Genomic DNA, 23648 nt, shown 5'->3' with positions numbered 1-23648 from the left:
GACAGCCAATGTGAAGGCCTCTTCTCCCTCAGTCTTGGGAAAAGTGGTAGATAGAAAAGCTGGCACCAGATATGTTCAGGGTCCTGGAACTTGATTCTGGATCCTACCTATTCTGTAGCAGAGTGTCCTGATATGGAAGAGAGCCTAGGAGCTGGTGGCATCAGAGTAGTCCCCTCTCACACTCAGGAAGTCTGCCTTCAGATTGTCTCCAGGGATTCATGTTCCTTCCCTAGATCAGACCCTTTAGAAACAGTCCTAAGAATGAAGGATAGCTCAATGGTAAGAGGCTCACCTAACATATACAAGCCTTCCGAACCTTCTCCAGTGCCATTAAGGAAAAGAAAAGCAAGTCTTGGGTTTTGTTTGTGCTGCCTAGTCTTTTGTTTTCTGGGAATGCTTGGGAAGAAAAGCCCCAAGCTAGGTAGGGTTCCACTTCTGTCCACACCTGCACTTCCCAGTCAACAGGAAGCAGGCAAGACAGCAGAGGGCTTATGAGGTGCTCTTAGTTCTCAGAGTGGGCTGTGGTCTTTAGTGTCGAAGGTTATTCTGATTAGAGCTGGGATTTGAGTCTTTTGTCCACAGAACTGTGCTGACCACAGGGCTTATTGACCAGAACCCCTATTCTTCCCATCATATTGACTTCCAGAAGTCTCCACTGGGTGTGTGCTCCCTAGAGTGTCAGGGACAGCTGGCTGCTAGCTAGAGCCATAAGTAGGAGTTGAAGCCACAGGCTATCACTCAGTGACACGGGGTTATTATGCTGTCATGGGCCACCTGGAATTCTCTCCCACCCCATGACAAGCGGCTCACCAGGAAATCCCACAGCCATTGTCTACCCAAGGCTAGTACTCATTGACCCTACCCTCCTTCAATGACTGTCCTGAGGGTCAGGGAATACACACTGGACAGTGCCCAGAGCAAGGCAGTGGCCAGTCCATGATGGGTGCTGTGTGGTAGACCCGCAGACTACCATGTGATTATACTGTTAGACCCAGGGCCTCAGGTGGTGTGGCTTGCCAACTGTACTCTCTCCTATCTTGGCTGCAATGACAACCCCGCCCATGGGTGAGCTGCCCACCTCCCTAAGGGCAACCTTGCAGAACTGTTCCAGGGCCAACCAGCAAGAAGGCCTCTACTCCCTCAAGGCCATGGGGAGAATGGCTGGTTGGAAGGACAGCACCAAGCCCAGGTAGTGTTTGTGTGGACAGGACAAGAGTACCAGCAATGCTGTTAGTCTTGTGGTCATCTTTCCCCGGGGGCAGCTTGTTCGTGGGAGGTAGGAGGATACAGAGATCGAGTGTGTGGGTCCCTGGCCAAAGCTTGCTTGTGCCTTTGGTTTTGACTTGGCTATTCTAGCCTCAGTGTTCTTGTGCATAAATTAAGCTGATCATGATACCTACCTTAAAAAGTTGTGGTTAGAGTTTGAGGGAGAATGTCAGGGGATGTCCATGTGGTAGAGGCATTTTCTGGTCCCTCTTGTCTTAGACTGTGAGGTAGAAACAGGGAAAAAGGGCTTTTGGGGATTATAGGACTCCATGCATCTGAGATATTCAGCTCTGACAGGCTGTGTTGTCCCTCTCTCCAAGGGATGAAGTGTTCCATTCACATGCAGTCAAGGACAACCTTCTGGCTACAACACTGAGGTGGCCTACCCTCTCCCAGCAGCTGAGTCCACCTCAAACAGTTCCCTATGTGGCCTGGTCTGAGTGTATCAAGGAGCCAAGCCCCTACATGAAGACCCACAGCCTGCCCATGTGCTCTCCATGTTTGGACACCAGGGACATGGACAGCACGGTGTCATCCGGCAGAATGTCTGGCTCCTCAGGGGGACATGAGTCATGTGCACTTTTCCATGGGCCCTGGAAGGAAAGGCCACCCCTGGTACTGGGGCCCCAGCGCCAGCCCAGGAAGAGTAACCCTCGTCTGGAGCAGTTGAGGGACAAGATCCGAGCCCAGGCACAGTGGCAGGCTAGCTGTGCCTCCCTGGGCACCTCTGCCCCTTCTAGTGCCTCGTGCCTCTGCAAGACCCCGACAATGCTACAACGGAAGACCCCCAAGGTGACAAATGCTCTTCCAGTGCCCGCTTTCCCAGGTCAGTGGCTGCTTTGTCCAATTGGTGTGGGCCACAGCTATGGCAAAAGTGAAGGACAAGTAGTGAGGTTATGTTCATAAGGCCCCCAAAAGGGTTTCAGGACTGGGAGAGTAGTGTGGCTCGGGGCAGGGCTTCTGAGCTGAGTTTAGGGTGAAGAAGCTTCATTATGGTGTCAGTGAGATGAGAGGGATGGAGCCTTGGAAGACAGAGACCCAGAAAGCCTTTGGAGTTGTAGAAGGGACTTATTGTTTGTCCCTGAAGCCTTAGGGGCCCTTTAAGCATGCCTGAACACTGTCAGGTGCAAAGAGCAAAGCCAGTGTGGGATTTAGAAGGCCTGCCTGCCACCCACAAGCAAGATAGGTTGTGTTTTCTAAGTGAGGAAGATGGGTGTCAGTTAAACAAATACCTAAAGAGCTTCCCATCAGGGATGCCGGAAGCTAGGCAGCTGCCTAGGTATTTCTCTAAGGAGGAAAGGATCTGTTTTGTAAGGGAGCAGCTTCTTTTAAAAAGGCATGGTAAAATACATAACATAAAATTAGTCATCTCTACTGTTTAAAATGCATCATATTTATTTATTTGTGCATATATGTATCTCTGTGTGTGGAGCATTGCTACAGCCTAGTTGTGGGGGTCAGAAGACAGCTTGCAGAAGTCAGGTTCTTTCCTTCCACAATGTGGGACCTGGGAATCAAACTCAAGACATGAGTCTTGGCAGCAAGCCCCTTTACCTGTTGAGCCATTTCACTGGTCCCATCTCTACCATTTAAAAATGTTCTGTTCGTTTCAGGTAGCTACTCCTTGTTATGCCGCCATCCTTCTCCTAAAGGATGTGCAGCCCCGACAGCCTCCCCCTCCCCAGCCACTGGCACCTATCTTCTACCTCTTGTCCCTGTGGGTTTGATGACTCTAGGCACCTCATAAAAATGGGATCCCGTGGGACTTGCTCTGTGACTTTCTTTCAAGGAGAACATCTTTTGGAAAGTACAGATAAATACAGAGGAGGAAACAAAATTATCACTAGCTCCCATGTGCCTTTCCCAGCAGATGGCCCTGGCCAATTCTCTGAGGTCTGTCCCTATGTTAGTATACCCCTGTTACAAAATATCAGAGAAAAATAACCTAGAAGAGGAAGGATTTTCTTTGGTTCATGTCTCAGAGGGTTCTCTCTTGGCTCCACTGACTCTGGGCCTGCAGTGAGGCAGAGCTTCATGGTGTAAGGGCATGGCGGAGCCAACCTGCACTCCACACAGTAGACAGGAAGCAGAGAGACAGATAAGGATCAAGAAATAAAAAGTTACCTGCAAAGACACACTTTCTCCTATCAGACTCCCCTAGCCCACTCAGCTAGAAACCCATCAGTAGGTTTACTCATTCCTAGAATTAGCATGTGGCCACCTCATGCAGTGTCACATCTGGGATCAAGCCTTCAACACAGGAGCCTCTGAGACCTTTTAATCTCAAAACCACGCTGTTCTGCCCTGGACTCTTGGTCCAAAAATCCATTTAGCCCATCTTCAAGAAGCTCAAAGACTTTGGAATTGCTAAAAGATCCAGTCAAGCTCTCCTCAGAGACTCAAGGTGAAAAGTTTGTTTTTCCAAGATACAATGCTAAGGGCCAAACATGACCATTTCAAAAGAGAACAGAGAAACATCAGGGAGGTATTAGTCCAAATGGAGAATGAAACCATCAGGGAAATCATTATATCCTATAGCTTAAAACTTTTTAATGTATGTTGTATTTTGCCTGTGTGTTTGAATGTGCACTGTGTGTGTGCCTGGTGCCCATGGAGACCAGAAGAGGGCTTTAGAGTCCCTGTATCTGGAGTTAAAGGCAAGGTAAGCGGCCTGGTGTGGGTGCTGGGAATCAAACCAGTATCTTCCGCAAGAACAGCAGATGTGCAAATGTGCTTAACCACTGAGCCCTGTGTCCAGCTCCTGTTACTGGGTAGGTTTATGTCCAGCATTTTGAGTATATGAGAGCATGACATGAGCTTCCAAGGGCTTGTGAAACTCCATTTCAAGACCTTACCTGCTGCAGCCTCATGTCTTCTCTCCTGGGTTGGATGTGCTTACTACCCCTGGCTTTTTTCAGCAAGTCCACTGCCCTGGAACCTCTAACTTCCCCGAGTTGTCTTTGCAGTTTACACTTCTGCTTCAGAGCTTCAGGCTCTGTCCTTCAAAGGGCAATAAATATGTGGGGATCTTGACCCCCAAGACTCTCCCTTGAAATCTCAGCAGGAACCTCCACAAGCTCACCATCTTTGCCTTCTATATGCCTTAAGAATTAACATCATGTGGACAGTGCTGAGGTCTGCTAGCAGTAAGTGGGCCCACTTGGACTTCGACTGCAGTGGCCTTTGAGTGCCTGGACGACTGAGGACAGTGAGGTGAATCTGTGGGAAAAGCTTTATAGGTGTCCCTCTGTGAGCAGGGTGCCCCAGCAGCTCCATTATGAAATTAATCTGTGTCCAGATCATCCTCAGCTCCAACTTTACGTAGCCTCTTTTCTGGCCAAACTGAAGGCTTTACAAATCCTCAGCTTCTTGCTTCTGATTTTCACTGTAAACCTGGGCAAAAGCCAGTGATACCCATACTGCAACCTGAACACTGGGTTGCCTTGGAATTTCTTCTGCAAAATTGAATAAGATACCACCTTCAAACTCAGCCTCATACATAGTTTCTGAGTGGAGACAAAATACAGAGAAGTTCTCTGCTACCATGAGGCCTGAATCCAACTCCTTGCAGAGCCTAAATCCTCAAAAGTGTGGCTCTACTGTCTGTATTGTTATCAGTACTCTGGTCTTCTGGGCTTATGCCAAAGTTGCCCTCTAACTTTATGGGATGGCTAATCTCACTTGTCAGTTTGATGAGACATAGAGTCACCTGTGCAACAATCCTATCAGAAATGACGTTTAAAAAATCCTGTGTGTGTGTGTGTTTGTATGTGTGTGTGTGTGCTCGTGCATGTGTGCACGCTCGCTTATAGTTGGCCTGAGCAAGCTTCCAGAAAAGATGTTTGTACCAGTTTTGATAAGAACTATGTGTGACTTTTTAATCACAATGGTATGTGTTCAGATGGCCTTGTGGCATGCGTTTTCTGGCTTGGTGTTGAGTGGAAGAACAGTTTCAAGGCTTCTAGGGGCACTAAACTGGAACTCCATTCTGGAAATTGTTTCACTATGCATTTGTCTCTTTTGATTCATCTCCAGGACCAGGCATTCTTCGTACAGCTGAGCATGGAGGCAAAGACAGGGCATCTCTCAGCTTGAGACGGGAGCTCTCAAAGTTTCCCCAGCATCATACTTCAGGTGAGTGGCTCTGGGTTGGACGCTAAGTCTAGTAAGGACACTTATGGTCAAAAAGGACCTTGGCCAGGAAGGGGTCACGAAGGGATTTTCTAGGACCCTGGGTTCTCACACTCTGCCTCTCAAGAGAAGGAATCAAAATAAGAATAGAAAGCAGGGCCGTCTCCTAGCAAAGACATCTTCTGTGTAGAGAAGGTCAGGCCCAAGCCCTTTCCACATTCTTGTATGCCAGCCCTGTTCTGAACCCTCACCTCTAGATTCCTGCCAGACCTCAGGCTTGTTATTCCACTTTATAGATGGAAGGTAGTACTCAAAATATCCTTGACTGGCCCTGGGGATGCTGAATTATGAGTGGAGAGTCAGACTTTTAGATTTTGACAGCTATGGTTTTGCTCACTCTTCTGATCAACAGTAAAGGGACGTGGAGAGATGTCAAGAGCCTCATCCCTGTAGGGATGTTGGGCTCACACATTGCCAGTTAGACTACAGTTAGAGTCTCAGGTTGTGCCTCATCCCTGTAGGGATGTTGGGCTCACACATTGCCAGTTAGACTACAGTTAGAGTCTCAGGTTGTGCAGACACTTAGGAGGTTTTGGAGATGCACAGGAGAGGAGGAGAACCATAGGAGAACAGGTGCTTTGGGACTTCCCCAGATCATGGAGACCCTAGACAATTTGGGAATAGGAGAGTTTCTCATGAAAGGAGGAAGTGGTGAGAGGCAGGTCCTTAGCAAGGTGTGAAGGGTGGTCAGTACTCTAGTAAGACAACAGGAGCATGCCCTGCCTTGTGATTGTGAGCCAATGACAGATGTAGGCAGGGTCCCAAGCTGGTTGATTGACAGGCTGGACAGAACCTTCTCTTTTTAGGGGGCGAGGGGGATTCTAGACAGGGTTTCTCTGTGTAGCCCTGGCTGTCCTAGAACTCACTCTGTAGACCAGGCTGGCCTTGACCTCTGGAGATCCGCCTGCCTCTGCCTCCCAAGTGTTGGGATTAAAGGCATGTGCCACCACTGCCCGTCTTGGGCAGAACCTTCTTGAGACTAGTCCTATCTTTTCTTCTGCCTTCCATGAGATCCTGTCCTTTCAGCTTGTCTGATAAACCATTGTCCCTTCTCTACCACAAGTGTGGCCACTGGGCCACAGGTCAAGTTCAGAATGCAGAAGCCACAGCCCTCCCAGGCCTGTTAGTCCCCAGCTCTTGGCTGGCACACGCCCTTCCCCACTCCTCTGGAAGCGGGAGAGGACGAGCAAGAAAGCCTTGTAGTACCCACCATTCTACTTCCTATCTCTGTGGAGCTGAGGATGCTGGGAATGTCACATGACTGGAGTTCCACAGAACATGTCCTCCTGCCTCCAGTTCTCCACCACTTCTTTTCTTCCTCTTTTCCTCTTCCTCTTTTCTTTTTAGACAAGACACAACTCTAGAACTTCCTGCTTCAGCCTCCCAGACTATTCAACCCTAGTTGGCCGCTGAACTTGCTGCAGTATATTGAAGGGGCTCTCCCTTCAGAGTGATGTCACCATACTTGTCAGTCAGAGACGGGACCCTTTAGTAGTTTCAGCCTCCCTGGTGCAAACTATGTCCATGGCAAAGATTCCCCTGGATTCCCTTGGGGCTTGGCTCATTCTGCCATTCATTTGCTCAGCAAATGCAAACCCAGGCCCTGGTGTCAAGGTGAATATATTGCCTACTTGCAAAATGTTGTCTGATTAAGGTTCCCTCCCTTCCTGTCTCTCCATTTCTTCTTTCAGTTCCAAGGACTAACTTCAAAAAGATCAAAAATGCTTCTTGCAAAAGAGAGATCTCAAAGTCATCCATCCTTCGAAGAACAGCCAAAGGCAGAGGTGAGGTTTGCTACTTCAGACCCCAGAGTCTGTGGTTCTAGCTGGTGAGGGTGACCCATTGCTCTTGATTCTGTGCTGGGGACATTGGCTGCCAGGGGCCACCTGCTTTACCATATACAAGGAGCTTGGGGCCCTGGGATCTGAAGGTTCCTTGCCATGGAGGAAGTCTTCAGCTCCCCAAGTGATGTGAGCCGTTCTTATGCCCCTGCAGACTAGAATAGCATAAAGCCATCTGGCCATACTCCTGACATTCTCAGCCCATTGCTCATCGGAACAGTGGCATGCTAGGAAGACTGAGTCAAGTGGTACCCCTGCCTTTCTTCTTGTCTGAGGTGTGTTGCTGCTTTGCTGCCCTCCTAGATAGTCTGGTCAAGAGGGTGTGCCTTCCTGATCTGGGATCCAGGCTTATGCTTGGTGGTATCCATATCTCTGTGACACAGTGAGCTGCCTGAAAGTGTTCCACACTGACCTATGTGGCTGTTGGTTTTATGGCAAGTCTTCAGGCAATCTAGTTAGTGACCCTGTGGGTGGTAAGCTTTGATCTAGGATACTCCCTTTCCTGAGCTTGGATCCCTATAGAATCCCAGACTTCTAGTCTCTATGTAGACTGCGGCTTCTACAGCTTGTGGGGAGAACCTAAAGAGTCCCTCCATCTAACTGATCCATAGACCCCGAAGAAAGGCCAGATGTGAGTATTTTGAGATTGTTGGGAGAGAGTCAGAGTCTAGAATGTCTTTGAGGTATGCTGGGAGTGTGGTAGGTTGGCTCCCATTCTGTAGATGTGGAAACAGGGAGGTTTGGCAGTCTGCTCAGGACCACAAAGGCAAAGACCTGGGCTGGGCCTGACCCATCTGGCTCTAGACCTGTGTTCCTTACTAGAGCACCACGTGTATTCTGAGACCGTGCCTGAGCCATTGTTGAGGCCTCCTGCTCCAGCCTGGCCTCAGCAATACCATTAAGACTTCCCCAGTGGGGAGATCACTACCCAGTGGGGTTGTGGTCACTTTGGCAGGACTAAGCATAAAGGCCACACAGGGTCTGGGAGTACTTTTAAACTGCCTTTTGGAATCTCTCTGTCTCAGTTTCCCCACCTCATGAGGTCACAATTCTGGACCTACCAACATGGGTAGCATGTGCTCTGTGTACAGCCTCACCTCCATTTCTGTTCAATGTCCTGCCTCCCCTGCTTCCAAGCAATCTCTGTCTTCTAGAGTAACAAGTCTTTGCCTAGTGCACACTATGCTCAGTGGAGGGTGCACATGAGTCTTCCAGCTGGCTAGGGGTGACACGGGGCAGGAAGGACAAACACCTCTGGAACCCAAGACTGAGAGACAGCAAAACTACAAGAAGATTCTGGAAGGTCCCTGGAACATGCATAAAATATAGCCGTCTTCCACATCATCATCGCCCTTTTCCGCAGCTTTCCCTTGTTTTGTTTTAATGGCTTGCTTGAAAAATGACCTGCCGTCTGCCTGACACAGGGTCAGAGGGCGCGCCACCAGCTGCATTCATCATCGTAGTCACCATGTCACCCTGATGGTAGTGACCATTAGTTTCTGTCAGTGACGAAGCCACAGCTGGGCTAAGGAGAGATGAGTTTGGGTTCAGGGGTCAGAGCTACAGGACTTGGGAATTGGATGAATTAGAAATTTGCTGTAGTTAACAAAAAATTAAATCACAATAGTTATAAAATATTCATCCATCCGGGCCAAAGGAAAATGAAGCCCGATATTTAATTTCAGATTATATCGCCTTGCTTTGCATTTTTTATCATAGATTAGGTCAGCCTGGAGCTTTGACAGGGCACTTGGGGACTCCATCCATTTCCACAGATTAAAAATCCTCCCATAAAAAAATTAATTGCCATTAAACTGTTCAGCAGAAAAAAAAAAATGTGCCCATCAGGACCCATTTATCGACCAGGAGTCCTCTGGTGGGCTAATGGGGGTGCTGAATGGCTGTCTGTGAGAGAAGCCAGTGGGGCCGTTCTCCCTACACGGTGCCTCTGGCCCAGTGCCTGGAAGACGGAGCATGATCAGTTCAACACACCACTGAAGGGCAGGGCTGGGATGCTGGGGAAACTCACCCTCATCCGTACTGTGACCTGGAAGTGGCTAGCACAGCCAACAACCCCACCCCAGACTCCAGGATTCAGCTTGTGCTTCCACATGCCTGTGAAGGCAGCAGATGGCTTTGGTTGTGTCTGGAGGCACCGTTAGGCACATTCCCCTCTCATAGATGGGAAAGTCTAGGCACTAGTCCTACAGCTGTATCTGATGAACAGCAGCTGGGCTTAGCCTCGGGTCCGGAACTATGAGGCTCCAGTGTTGACCTTTCTTGGCCTAGGGTCCTGTTCTTCTGGGGAATGTCTTAAATTGTCTCCATTCAGTGATGCAACCATCTACTAAAACAAAAGCACATTTGCATACAAATGAATGCATATTTATTTGCATATTTTGTATAAAGGATTAAATCTTTCTTGAATATTTGATACTGTACAGTGCAAAAGCAGCCTCAAGTTTTTTCAGAGTTGATTGATGTGTCAGAAGTGTGTTTAGGGCTATTCCAGAAATTGTTGGCAATTCTGTCCTAATCCCTAACCAACGTCCACTTAACCAGCTTTTTAAGTTTACTTTACTTGTGTTTTACCTGCATGTATGCATATGCACCATATAGATTCCTGATACCTATGAGGCTAGAAGAGGGTGGGTGACTCCTACACTGTGTCACAGGTCACACATGAGTCACCATGTGTGTCCCCTGAAAACAGAACCTGTCCTCTGGAAGAGCAGCCAGTGCTCTTAACCACTGAGCATCTCTCAAGCCTCTTAAGAATTCTTATAAGTGGAACTGAAGCCAGCAACTCAATGAGCAGTTTTAAAAATCAATCACTCAAGCACAATAGAGTGCAAGTGGACTGACTTAAGACTTACACACTGAGGCGTGATCACAGGAAAATAGAAATTTTTTTTTATAACAAAACCAGTATGTGTCTATAAAAGCAGGAAACTTGTGGATAGTAAAATCTCTGCAGTTCATGACATGCACTGATCTGGAGTCTAGCTGAGGTGTTTGAGGCTGTACGTGCTGGCTTGTGTGGAGTGATGTCATGTAGTTTGTCTGCTGTGTGTTCAGAGCAGAGCCAGCTGTGACGCTTTGTGCTCTAACGTGGGTGAGTACTGGCAGGCATCTTCATGTAGCATTTGAGTTTGTCTTGATTCCAGCTTGCTGTCTGTTTAGAAACTTGTTTTATTATTGCCTTTTTTTTCTGCCCCTACATTCAGTTACACAGCCCTTGAGCCTCAAGGCAGGCAGTGGTGGTGCACACCTTTTATCCCAGCACTTGGGAGGCAAAGGTATGCAGATCTCTGCAAGTTTGAGGCCAGACTGGTCTACAGAGTGAGTTCCAGGACAGCCAGGACTGCAGAGAAATCCTAACAACAACAACAAACAAACAAACAAAAAATATAGAAGAAGCAGCTGGGGCCTAGAGAAAGCACAGCCTGTCCCCATAAAGGGTGTAGCTGGATACAGCCCATCTTCTTCCCAAGATAGTTTAGGCCTGGAGCATTTGGTGTCTTGGGAGGCAGTTTACCCCAGCAGTTTCTTCAGACTATGCAACATAGGGCTTTGTTTTACTTTGGCCTGAATAGGTGAATATTTTACAACTATCATGATTTAACTAGTTTTCAAAATTTTTAAAATTAAAAAAAATTACCGGGCGGTGGTGGCGCACGCCTTTAATCCCAGCACTTGGGAGGCAGAGGCAGGCGGATTTCTGAGTTCGAGGCCAGCCTGGTCTACAGAGTGAGTTCCAGGACAGCCCGGACTATAAAGAGAAACCCTGTCTCGAAAAACCAAAAAAAAAAAAAAAAAATTAAAAAAAATTACTTTTAAGTTTTATGTGTATAAGTATATCCATGCACCACTTGCATGCCTGGTGCCTGAGGAGGCCAGAAGAGACTGTCAAACTCTTAGGGACTGCAGTTACAGGCGTTGTAAGCTCCTATGTGGGTGGTAGGATCAAAGCTGGATTCTGGAAGAACAGCCAGAGTCTTAACTGTTGAGCCATCTCTCTAGTCCCCAATGGCTTAATTTTCTAAACTATGGCAGATTGCTATTTAATTCACAACTGTCAGGTCAGGGGAGGGAGGAGAGAGGAGTGAGGAGAAGGACTTGACTCAGGTAGGCTGCCCTCAGGGGTCGGTGCTCTGGATAGACTTGACTTGTGATGTGTTGCCCATAGTGCACAGGGCAAATCTTGGCTTAGTCTACATGGACGATCCCAGCCTTGGTGGTGTGGCCTGGAGCAGGGGTGGGTAGAGTGGCTGGGAGCACACCAGGTGTAATGTCAGTTTCACAGAGCTGACTGAACACAGTGGTATGTCTGTGCCTGGGACCATGTTTATGTGAGAGCCTGTGTGTGGATGTGCATGGGCTAGTACATGTGCCTAGTACATGTGAGTGTACTAGGCATGTGTATATGGTTGCCTTGTGCATTTGAGTGTGTGCTCATGTGTGAGAGAGTCCATCTGTGAGCACGCAAATATGCCAGCATGTGTGCTAATATGAATGAACATATGTGGATATATATGAAGCCGTGTGAAGTGTGAGTGTAAACGTGTGAACACATGAGTGTGAGTGCATGTAAACATGTGAACACATGAGTGTGAGTGTGTGTAAACGTGTGAACACATGAGTGTGAGTGTGTGTAAATGTGTGAACACATGAATGTGTGCCTCTGTGTGAGTATTGTGATAGCCTGTGTAAGAGTGCTGTGAACTTACTGTGTACTGTGAATGGGGCAGAGTGCAGAGTGTTTGTCCTTCAGGGTGGCCTTCTAGAAGGAATTGCATAAACTGTAAGTGACTGTGGGTGAAAGCAGAGGCGTGATGGAAATGCCCTGGAATGTCCACATTTTCTCTGCAGGATGAACATTCTGTGCTCACCCCAATCTGTAGTTTATAGTAAGTCACAGCTTGTGTGTTCGTTTGATTTTTGAGACAGGGTTTCTGTGTAACAGAGTCCTGGCTGTCTTGGCTGTCTGGACTCACTTTGTAGATCAGGCTGGCCCTAAACTCTCAGAGATCATCTGCCTCTGCCTCCCGAGTCCTGCGGTTAAAGGCGTGTGCCACCACACCATCAGTTCACACTTCTTTTGCACAGGTGTCTATAGAGCATGGAACCTGTGTGAGCCTGCGAGTGTATGTGAGTGAGTCTGTGTGGAACTGAGCATGATAGATTGTGTGTAAGAATGAGCCTTGTGAACACATGGGAATGAGTATGTGAGTGTGGGTGTCAGGCCTGCCTCCTGTCTTTGTGGGGCTTTGTGACTGGGATTGTCATAATGGCCAGTCAGTGTTGTCATTGGATGTACCTTGAAATTATGAAGTAAAACCTTAAACAATCATGTTTACCATGTGACAGTGTTAAGGGATGCTTGGTTGTGCTGGTCATTTATTTCTGTACCATTAAGCTGTCTAAACTTGTCTCTGATCCTGATGCCACTGCTGTGACTTTAACCAGCTTCAGAGTACATTAATCTCTCCATTAAGGTGTGTGGTCATGATGTTGCTGGCTGTTGTGGACCTGGTGTGAGCCCATGGCTGAATGGCCAGCTGTAGGTGTCATCTGAGGCTGTGGCCTTGACATTGTTCCTGGTCAAGTGTTGGCTGTGTGTCTGGGCTGGTGTTAAGTAGCCTACAGGTAGACCTGCTAAGGGAGAGGTTTTATATAACCTCTATTGAGCAGGATTCTGGGGGTTCATCATCACACTGAGATGTACCTCAGTCTTGCTGGCTAGTGACTAAACAATTGGCTTTGTTCCCACAGGCTTTGTTCGGATAGGAGGGGTTTCCCTGTGGGAAAACAGGGTATGCCAAACTGTCTCCAGAATTGGTATGACTCCTTGCCAGTGGTCTGAGAGCCATGGTCCTGCTGTGTGTTTTCTATTTAAGATTCTGAGGTGGCTGGTGTGTACGCCTGGCGAAAAGGACAAGCCCTCGTGAGGCGGTTGCTTGGGCCCCCTCCTACCCTGTCCCGGCTCCAGAGCAAGGCCCCTGCCACGAAATTAGGTACCTCATGCCTCAGCCTTGGCCTGGTCTGCTTTTCTGTGGCATTAGTGGGTGGGCACAGAGGAGGTTTCTTTGCTGCCTGGGAGGTGGGTAGCTGTAGAACCTCTCTTGAGATTTCCCTCGGAGATGGAAATTTGGGAAAAATTATCTTCACAAACCTGAAGAGAGAGGCTCTTCTCAGCATTAGGAGCAGGTGTACTACTTGATCTTTTGTGAAGAGACCAGATGGGAATGGCCACTCCTGTCACCCCTCCATGTGCACCCCATTAACCCACGTGGAGCAGGTGGCTCACTCAGAGCAGCCCCTGTTTTCCTTTGTATGCTGATCATGAGGGCTGAGGCTGAGAGGAAGTTTATGGGGCTGAGGCCAGGGCCTTCCTAGTCACCCCATGATGTCCCTTGAATGGAGGAGCAGATCTGTTCTTTCCTCCAGCTCACAGACCCCCCAACACTCCTTTGTTGCCTGTCTTTGCAGGCTCTGACGGGAAGGAAGTTATTGAGGCCTCACATGCCCACACCTGCTTGTGTAAGCCCATGTCTGCCCACAGTGACCAGCAGGTTTCCAAGCACACACCTAGCCCGGCTTTCCATGATCAGTCAGCAACTATCCAAGGTGCCATGGAGACCCTACAAGATCTGCGCCAGCAAATCCAGGCTGGTCTGGAACTTGCCAGGAACCCCAGAGTGGCCAGGAAGCTCTCACTATCAAAACCAAAGCCACAGAACCTGGCAGAAAAGAGGCATCAGGAATTCCAAAGCACCCAGGACATGCAAGGCTCCTTCTCAAAGACTGCTTGGACTGGAACAGAAGGGAAGAACTCTTCCTTGGGCAGAGCTAGGAACCTGCACAGCCGGCAGCACTGGAAGGAAGCCTTGGCCGAGCAGGAGTCTTGTCCACAGAGGACCTGGGCAGCACAGAGGCAAGACACCTCTTTCCTGAGGCCTAGGAGCACCCCAGAAAAACCAAGTTCCATCTCACGGAGGCCCTGGAGTGCCCTAGCTTGGCAGACCTATCCACAGAGGGCCTGGGAAGCTCAGGGCCAAAACACTTCCATCCTGAGGTCTGGGAGCCCCCTTAAAAAGCCAAGCCCCTTCTCACGGAGGCCCTGGAGTTCCCTGGCTGGCCAGGCTTATTCTGCTTGTAAAGATTGGGAGGTTTTTGAGCCCAGTCCCTGGAACTCTCTGAGTAGGCCACATTCTGCACTCCAGGATTCCTGGAGTAATTCTGTGCAGAGGTCCAGTCCCTACAGCAAGAGCAAAAGTGTTGTCCCTCCTTCCTCAAAAGTCAAGCCAGCTTGGTCAGAGCCTGCCCAAGACTTCCTGCAAAACAAACCAGCAAAGAAACAGGGCACACCCTGTCTAAGGCCAAGGGGCTCTCTGGGCCAGCCACATAGCTCTGAGTCCTTACATGACTTCATGCGTCAGAAGGCAGAGGCCCGACAGCAGCAGGCCATGGAACAGAAGACCTTGGCTGCACACACACTGGAGCTGCGCAACCAGAGGCTGCAGGAGGTATACCGGAAACAACGAGAGTCTGTCCTTGGCAAGGCCATCCCTGTGGTCTCCCAGAGGCGCCCTGGCATCGTCACCTTTGTCCCCATACAGTCTGGGGTACGTGCTGAATGGGTGACAAGAAGGGGATCATCCAACTTTTGAGCCAGAGGCTCTGTGCTACCCCTGGCTGCCTACCACCTACCCACAGGGCCCAGGGGTAGAGATGGCATTGGCTCTGGGCATCTTGCAGGCATTTACCTGAGACAGAGACCATACTAGGGCAAAGATGATAGGCATGGGGAACCTTTGTCCCTGGCTGGAGTGGTGACAATGTTGGGGAATGTTCCTAGCTGAACTTGGTTCCTCTTTGGCTCTTTGGGGGAATCTCTGCACACTGTCTGCACAGGTAGATAGGGTTAGAGGGACACATTTGCATTTCACCCTAATTCCTTAAAATGCTCTGAGAGTCTAGCTTGAAGCCCTTCGTGGGGGCTTTGAACTGAAATGTGGCTGTGGTCTTATGTGTTCTTTCTGCTTTAGAGCATGGAAGCCCCTGGGAGCCTGGGATCACCACTGCGGAAGTGGAGCAAAGTGACATCTGGCATGGTGCTTGGGGACCAAGAGGCTCCAGACAGGTGGGTGGGGAGGCAGAGATGCTCTTCCTGGGCCAAAATACAGGAGCTCAGAGTAGAGAAGGGGAAAATGAACTCAGGGTTCTCTGACATTGCCCATGACAGTGGCTCCTTGGGGTCACTCTTTTCTATTAGTCATAGCACCCCAGTGCTTACAGAGAAGAGATGCTACTGTGTTTTGCTGAGGTGAGAACTTCACTGTATATAGGCTAGGGTTGACCTCAGATATTGGTTCTGATCAAGTATCCACCTTGGTTAAGTCAGGGTGTCTCACTGAGACCTTCGGCTTGCTGATTTGGGCAGAGATGTGATCTGTCCTGATCTTGGCCTGTGTTTTGAAGTTTACAGTCATAGTGGGAGGCTGCTCTTCTTCTGTGATGGCCTCACTTCTTGGGGACCCTCTGAGGATGACATACTGATCTTTGGAGAACTCCTGGCAAGCATGAGTATGTCCCTGGGTTTCTAGGTATTCTTCCTTCAGTTTGCAGGAGCCAAGACTGTGCAGAGAACAAAGCCCAGCTTGTCCACCCTCTCACACAGGCCTTTTTCCTGAGAATTGAAGTTTTCAGAACATCAGTTTTCAGGATTTTGGCTTCAACATTCAGAATTTTAATATTTCAGGGTCAGGATTTTAGACTTTGAGGAAATTACTCTTTGGGAATGACTGACCCTGAGTACCAGGGAGAGGACCTGACCTCCTGTCTAGCTCCGAATCCATCATCTCCTCTCCCAGGTGCCCACATGCTTCCATCACAGCAGGTCAGCAAGGGGAACACAGTGCCCCACTCCAAGGGGCTGTGTGGTGTTTGTGTGTGCTTTTTCTCTATGGAGTCCTTTGAAGAATTTGCATACTGTTTGCCATGGTGGCTTCACCACCTTCGGCCCCCACCAGCGATGTGTGGGAGCTGATTCCTCGACATGCTCTTCTTTCCTTCCTTCCTCCCTCCTTCCCTCTCATCCCCTTCCCTCACCACCAGGACAGGACAGCTCCTCCCCTCCCCAACCTCTAGGTCTTACCAACCACTCCCTGGCCTGGCTTCATTCTGGCCCCCTGCTAAGGTACTCAAGGCCAGTACAGAAAGGAGGAGGCACAAAGCTGGGATTGGCAGCTCCTCTCAAGAGGTTGCTTTCAGAAATGTCCTGCCTTAGGCTCACTGGAGACATTCCTGAATATGTTTTTGGTGTTGGCATTGGGAGGAACTTGAGCTGACTTCCTTGATGCCTGCTCCTGTCCCTATACATGTATCATGAGCCCTAGATGAGATGGGTGAGCCTCCTCCCTCCTCCTTCTTCTTGGCTCCTTCCCCCAACTCCCTTCTTTCGTCTGCCTAGTTGGTCCCTGACCTGTAGCCTGAGATTTCATTTCATGTCTGAAGGGCAGCCTAGGTTCCTGTATCTGTGAACTTCTAAAGCAGCTTCTAGCTCCAAACAGAGGAGGACTCAGGTGTAACCACTCACCACACCCATGGGTAGCCCTGGTTCTTCTAGCTCCCTACAGTGTTAGAGAGGGTGTCCCTGTCACTGTGGAGAACCTATAGACCTGTCTCCCTTCACTGAATCCTGGCCCCTTTTTATTCTCACTTTTTAAAACTATGATAAAATGCACATAACATTTACAACGATAACCATTTTTTAAATCCTCAATCCATCTGGATTTTGTTTTAAGTTTTTGCTGAACTGATACATAAAAACATAAAAATTGTACATATGGATAGATGGGGTACATGTGGTGTTTTGATACATGCACACATTGCATGATATTTAAATAAGTTTAAATGCATCCATCTCTAAACATTTATCATTTCTGTATGACAAAACACATTCAACACCCTGTCTTCTAACAGTTTTGGTGTTTTACAGTATGTTTTATTAAGGCTGGTGAGAATAACCCTGACTGTAACCCAGGTGGTCAGCTTCTCACATACCCTTCTCCTGTCTTCTGTGTTGGGTTTGAACCAGCCAGAGCCTCATGTGTGTTAAGCGAACCTTCTGCCACTGAGCCACAATGGTTTTATGACATGTATTTATTTATGACAGGATCTTACCTGCCTGCCTATGTCTCCTGAGTGCTGGTATTGAAGGTATTTGCCCCCTTCATAGCCTTAAAAACAAACCCAGCCTTTTATTTTGAGACAGCTTCTCACTAAGTTGCCCAGGCAGACACTAAACTTGTGATCTTCCTGCCTCAGCCTCCTAAGAAGCTGGTCAATCCCACCACCTAACTGCTGCTGCTGCTTCTTCTTCTTCTTCTTCTTCTTCTTCTTCTTCTTCTTCTTCTTCTGCTTCTTCCTTTTCCTCTTCCTCTTTTTTTTTTTTGGTTTGAATAGGTTTTTATTGTTATTTGTGTGGAGACAAGATCTCATTGTGTAGCTCTGACTGGCCTAGAACTCACAGAGATACACCTGCCTGTGCTTCCCAACTGCTAGGTGGGACTTATGTCATGCAACACCACAGCAGGCATTTGCTCTGTTTTTAAAGCGAGGGTTTCACTGTGTAGTTTTAAATTCACAGTGCTCTGCCTTCAGCTTCCTGGGTGCTGAGATTGTAGACAAACACCCCAATGCCTGGCCTAATGCTTTTAGGTGCACAGCCATGGCCTCAGTTCCGAGTATTGTGACGTGATCCCCACCATCCTCTCTCAGAATCTTCTCCTCTTCCCAAATGGATCCTCTGTCCCCCTTAACACCAACCCAGACGCCTCTGTCAGTCCCTGCATTGTCTGTCTGTCTGGATCGGATGGCTTAGGTAAACTCAGAGATGTGGAATGCTGTCCTTGTCACTGGATGTCTCTGAGGTTCACCCCTGGTGTAGCAGGTACCATTCTCTCTGTGCTTTCATATGAGGGACATCCCACTGTGCGCATGGATCATGTTGCTGCTCCATTCTCTCTTCATGGACACTGTTGTTTTGCCTTGGCTGCCTCTGTGAGGATGCGGTGCAGATATCTGTTCACATCCGATAATTTTACCCATGCTGGAGCATGTGATAATTTGATCTTTGATATTTGAGGACTTCCTGGACTGCTGTCCAGGAACTGCAGCTTCTGCCAATTCTGGTAGCATTTCTCCATGCCGCACCCACACTTGGTCCTTGTTCTACTGAGCCATATGTGGTCTGCTATGTGATGTCCTAGCCCTGACCTCTAGTCTGTGGTCAACCCTGACTCTCTCCTTGCTTCACACATGTGTATTTTGCACACACTGCTCAACACTATGCTGCTGGGGCTGTGCCCAACCACTCTCCTCTCCCTGCAGCTTCTGTCTGTGTTTGAACAAACCATGGAACCGCGCTGAGATTCAGGACACTGGATGCCCCCCAGAAGGCGTGAGTGGTGCCCTCTGCTACCATCTACTGCTTTCTTCCCTGACCCCATGAAGCACCAAGTCCTGTCTTGGGTGGGAATGGGGCTGTGCATCCACCTGGAACCCCAGGACACTGAGCATCTCGGCCCGTGGGGCCTCCTGCACTTTCAGTACAAGCAAGCCCGGCTGCAGGCACTGGAGACCATGGCTGAAGTCCTCAAGCAGCGTATTGACATCCTAACCACCAAGCTGCACAAGCCGACGTTGCCTGACACACTTGGTGACCTGGCCTCGGATGTACTACCCTTGTGCCCCAGCACAGCACCCACCACCCCCACACTCGTTCCTCCCTCTTACCTCAGAACCTTAATGTCTAAAGGGGGCAGAGAAACTCCCCAGGACGTGCAGGCTGAGCCCCTTCTCCCCAGCACCTACTTCCAGGATGGTGAGATGTTACCATGGAGCCCCAGCTGGGAGCTGCAGAACCCAAACCTGGGGAGTCACATTGAGAGCCAGCCCCAAGGTAAGGCTGGGCAGTGGGTGTCATGCCTGTTGGGTGACCCTTGGGCTAGACACAACAGGGCCTCATTTAGTTTCTTGTCTGGAGAGCAGGGTGGTGTTGCCCAGACAATGGGGTGTTGACAATAGCTGACACTCCCTGAGTGACATACAGCACAGGCCATAGCTGTCTCATCCTGTGTTGGGGAAGGGGAGGCTCTTCCTGAAGCCTGCTGCCTACCTGCCCTGCTTCTCCAAGGGACAAGAAGGCCAGCAAGGCCTCCATGCTCTGCAGGTTCTGTTTGTAGCACCCCTGCCTCAGTGTCTCAGGTCGTCCCTCACACTCAGCCTTGTCCTGCTGGCTCATCAAGTCATGGGGCCCGTTCCAAAGGTGCCATAGAGGGGCTGGAGAAGAAGCTGCAGAGAGAGATGGCTACCCTCCAGGCTCTTGGTGCCTGCATGAGGAGGTGAGTGCAGTTTGCTGTGCTTACGGCCATTAGGTCTGCTTCTTGTGTCCTTTGTGGAGGGTCTGAGTGTTAGCCCAGAGGCCAGCGCCAGGAATCTGGGTGCATCAGGTAGGGTGGGTAGGCTGTGCTGCCTCTGACAATGGCCCACTTCACACATCTAGTTTGCCTCTGACATGAACCCTTCACTAGGCAGGGAGACACTCCTTTGTGCTAGTTCATAGGCCTTGGGAGATTCGTTTGTCTTAGCTTTTCCTCACTGATTAGTAACAGGCTGAATTATCTAAGGATTTTGACATGGGGTTCATTAGCCTGCCTGGGTTCACTGTCCCATGTCTAGTTCACAGGACTTATGACTTGTGTACCTTCTCCTGGCCTCAGTCTCTAACCCTGGCCTTTTTGGGTACAGTCCACAGATGCTGTGATATCCCTTCTGTAGCTTTTACGACCCTCATTGTGTCCTCATGCCCATCTCACCATGTTTCCTTCTGCTCTTAGACAGGCCTATCCTGCCCCACCACATCCAACTTTTAGTGCCCCAGTGAATCTCAGGGTGGGCACGGTCTGAGAGGCATTTGTGCTGTAGGATCTGTGCAGATGACCCTCAGCAGTCACCCGCCAGAAAGCTGAGGGTTTCCTCTATCTGCAGCTGTGATTCCTTCTTCTCCAGAACTGAACATGTCCTCTGGCTCCCAAAACATCTTCCTTCTCCTGCCTGCTGCTGTCTCACTTAGGCCTTGTCCAAGGCATCCTCCAACATTAGAAGCTCTGTGGTCCCCAACTGCTACCTCTACCCCAGCCTCCTTCTTGTGACCCTTTGTGCTTCTGACCAGATGGAACACTCCGTGTTTCTCTCACTTTGTTGTCCTTACACTGAAGTGCCCAAGGCAGGCAACTCCAGCCTGAACAGCCTTTCCACAGAACTGTGGTCAGAATTGAGAGTACGCATTCTGGAGGAGGCTGGGAGGCCACTGCCACAGAGATCCAATTGGCCCCATGTCTGTGCTTGACAGAATTCACCAGGATAACCCCTGACATCAGTTTGGCCCCCATGTACAGGGACTATGTCTCACTGCTAACTACAGCCTGAGTTGTCCTCTACTTGGCATCTGGTTAGAAGAAGAGAGGGTATGCAAGCCCAGGGGATGCCACATACTCAGAGCAGGAAGAGCAGGCTGTGAAGGAGGCTGTGGTTAAGATGGCAGAAGCCAAAGGGTGGCTGCTACTCCACATCTTGCGCAGACATGGAGGAGGGTGTCTGTCAGTTCTCAGATCTCTCTGTTTACCTTGAGCAACCTCATGCTTCCTCCCCTCCCCAGTGCATCCACTGGGCAGAAGGCGATGTGACATCTCTAACTCCTACCCCTGTTCCTCCTGGATCTTGGACACTTCTTTCCAGATGCCTCCCCTGCTCTAGGAAACACATCCCTAATGAACTTCTTGACTTTAGAAGGTGATGGACTTGGTGTTTCCTGGATGGTGAGGCCCGTGTCTTCACTGACTCATAATGACCAGTAGGGGACAGCATTGTGCTGGGATTTTCCTCTGCTAATTTAATAACCCCACTCCAACATGGACTGTTCCAGAATTTTGGGAGGGTTAATTTCAGTATCCCAGGCTCTTTAGATGGACAGGCTAAGTGACCCCAAGGTCCCAGACCCAGGTTCAGAAGGTCCTGGTGCCCACATTCCTGACAGCTACACAGGGGTTGTGGCCTGGCTCCAGTGGTGTCCAACTTGTTGGAATTTCTCGGCCACTTTATCATCTATATAGTTCAGGTTCATGCTAAGAACCTGTAACAGAAGTTTCTAAGTGTCAAAATATACTGGTTTTGTGTTGAATGTATTCTTAGCCATCCTGGGGCACATATCTTGGGCTGCAGGTTGGACACACCTGTGCCGTGCCATCTTTCCACTGTGTTCCTGCCACAGATGAGCATACCTGTGTGAGCCACAGAGCTCTACAGAATCAGTGCTATCCCAATAGTCCAGGAGAGACCAGAAGAGGCAGAAATGATACTCAGAGCCTGTTTCCCAGAAAGGTGGGGGCTCTGGGAGAGCAGGGAGGAGGCTTGCTGGTCTCACCAAGTGGTAGGTCACAGCCTAGTGGTCCTACCAGATTATCTCTGAGGATCTAAGTCAATGGTTACTTTTACAGGCTTGTGGTTTTCCTTCTATTCCCCTAAAGTGCACCATCTAGGGTCTGGACTCTCAGGCTGAGTTTGAGTGGGATGTCCTCACCCTACAGGCACTTGGTGATGGGTAAGGGCCCAGCCTGTCATCATCTTCTCACAGCTAAGAATGTTAGTCAGCTGTCCATGGGGCTTGGACCATCTGTGCTCACATTTGACTCCACCCCATTGCTCCTGCTTTCTGGAAACTGCTTCTATGTCTGTATTCCCATCTCCAGCCTTCTTCAAGTCGGGTACTGTGCAGGCTGGGGATATGGTATATTCACCCAGTCCTTGCCTGGAGTAGAGACCTTGTAGAGTCCTTGCCTGGAGTAGAGCCTTGAGGGCTGCTGGACAAGGCATGAGTGACACATTTGGTGGTTCAGGTGGAGTCCAGGTCACCATGTACCAAGGACAGATGATGCCTCAGGGAGAAAGTAGAGTGCCTGGAGGCTGTGTTCACCAACCACCCCAGGCAATTTACATATTCATCATCTGTGCTTCAAAGTTTTCTAATCCCTGTAGCTGCCACACGCCCACCTGCACTGGCCATCGTGCTGCCCTCTGTGGCTGTTTTGACCTGAGTAAAGGCCATAGCCTTTCCTGTCTGGGGGAGGGCAACTGCCTGAGACTGTGCAGAATAGAGAATTAGAATCCTTAGTGATGGCTGTACTTCTCTCCTGTGGACCCAGCTCCACATCATAGGCACAGATGCAGGGCACAATCTTAGCCATGGGGTGGTGTTGTGAGTTATCATCCTCATTCCACAAAGCCTTGTGGATGGTGTTCTTAGCAGCTCACAGGGATGACCAGGATGATAGCTAGATTGCCACACTGAGTTGTGATCCCACCTGCAGAGCTAGTTTTGATGGAGCTAATGTTGCACACTGGCAGGGCTGCTCCACACACACGAGAACACACGCACACGCACACACACACACTGTGACCATACTTGGCTGATGGAGGCTGTGGCCTAGTGGCCATTCTACAAATCATCCATATGTAAGCGTCACATGCTCACTGCTGCTTTGACCATCCTCTGCCCAGGCTTAAGCCCTAGTGTCTGCTCGAGACACACTGCCTGGATCTTAGGACATTCCCACATCCTTCCCCTGCCTCATCTTGATCATGACTTCACTCACCACCTATTCATTGTCTTCTAGCTCACTCGGGGTGCCAGATGCACCAGACCCCACCCGTGGCTCCCTTTGGCAGGAGGAGATGCGAGAAGTAAAAAAGGCAGGCTTGGTAATGCCCTGGACCACCCGGAGCTGCGGTAAGGGCGAGCCTGCAGATAGGCCCTGGGCTGGCTGGTCGGGTGGCCAGGGGGGCCTCCCATGGGCCTCTTCCACTGCCTAGCTTGAGCTTGGTCTTGCAGAGGAGAGACCTCTTTCTATGTGCATGGCAGTCACGCGTCAGTATTAAAGTGTTTGAGGCTCTCCAGCCCCCACCGCCTACTCTGCTCCTGTTTCGAGTGTCATGACAGTCTATCATTGTAGTCTCTAGAAGATCCACACTTCTGCAGCCGGGAGTGTCACCCTTGTTTATTTCCTTGTGTCTGACAGCCCAGACACAAGGTTTCTTTGGTACTTAAGTGTCCTTGTTCCTAGGGTTCAGCTAAGGAAACTCAGGGCTGTAGAGCTAGCTGGCATCTGGCAGAAGCTACAGAATCCCTGGGGGAGCCAACCTAGCCTTGGGTGGCATCCTGCTAGTGGTCTGTAGGGCTGCAGTGGGAACTTCCCTGGCCAGTGTGACATGGAGCTGGGTTGCAAC

At 49.6% G+C, this 23648-nt stretch overlaps 1 protein-coding gene across 1 annotated transcript; it reads left to right on the top strand.

Moving 5' to 3' along the window:
- Positions 1-869: 869 nt before the first annotated feature.
- On the top strand, positions 870-23330 carry Ccdc187 (coiled-coil domain containing 187). The gene is made up of 10 exons (XM_028772958.1): positions 870-1189; positions 1587-2092; positions 5302-5400; positions 7149-7241; positions 13791-14926; positions 15350-15444; positions 18696-18765; positions 18915-19266; positions 19537-19708; positions 23039-23330. The coding sequence occupies exons 1-10, from the start codon at positions 1047-1049 to the stop codon at positions 23232-23234; spliced, it is 2862 nt and encodes a 953-aa protein (XP_028628791.1). The 5' UTR covers positions 870-1046; the 3' UTR covers positions 23235-23330.
- The last annotated feature ends 318 nt before the right edge of the window (positions 23331-23648 follow it).

Source organism: Grammomys surdaster, unplaced genomic scaffold (assembly GCF_004785775.1).
Source record: "Grammomys surdaster isolate TR1022 unplaced genomic scaffold, NIH_TR_1.0 219, whole genome shotgun sequence".
In the NCBI taxonomy this organism is placed as follows: Eukaryota; Metazoa; Chordata; class Mammalia; order Rodentia; family Muridae; genus Grammomys; species Grammomys surdaster.
This window is presented reverse-complemented; position numbering and strand designations above follow the sequence as displayed.

Bases quoted from the DNA above. Each gene is read 5' to 3' on its own strand.
- Ccdc187 (XM_028772958.1), top strand. From the start codon at position 1,047: ATGACAACCCCGCCCATGGGTGAGCTGCCCACCTCCCTAAGGGCAACC. The intron at 5,401-7,148 runs GTGAGTGGCTCT...TTCTTCTTTCAG, and splicing joins TCCCCAGCATCATACTTCAG to TTCCAAGGACTAACTTCAAA. The intron at 15,445-18,695 runs GTGGGTGGGGAG...CTCTCCCTGCAG, and splicing joins GACCAAGAGGCTCCAGACAG to CTTCTGTCTGTGTTTGAACA.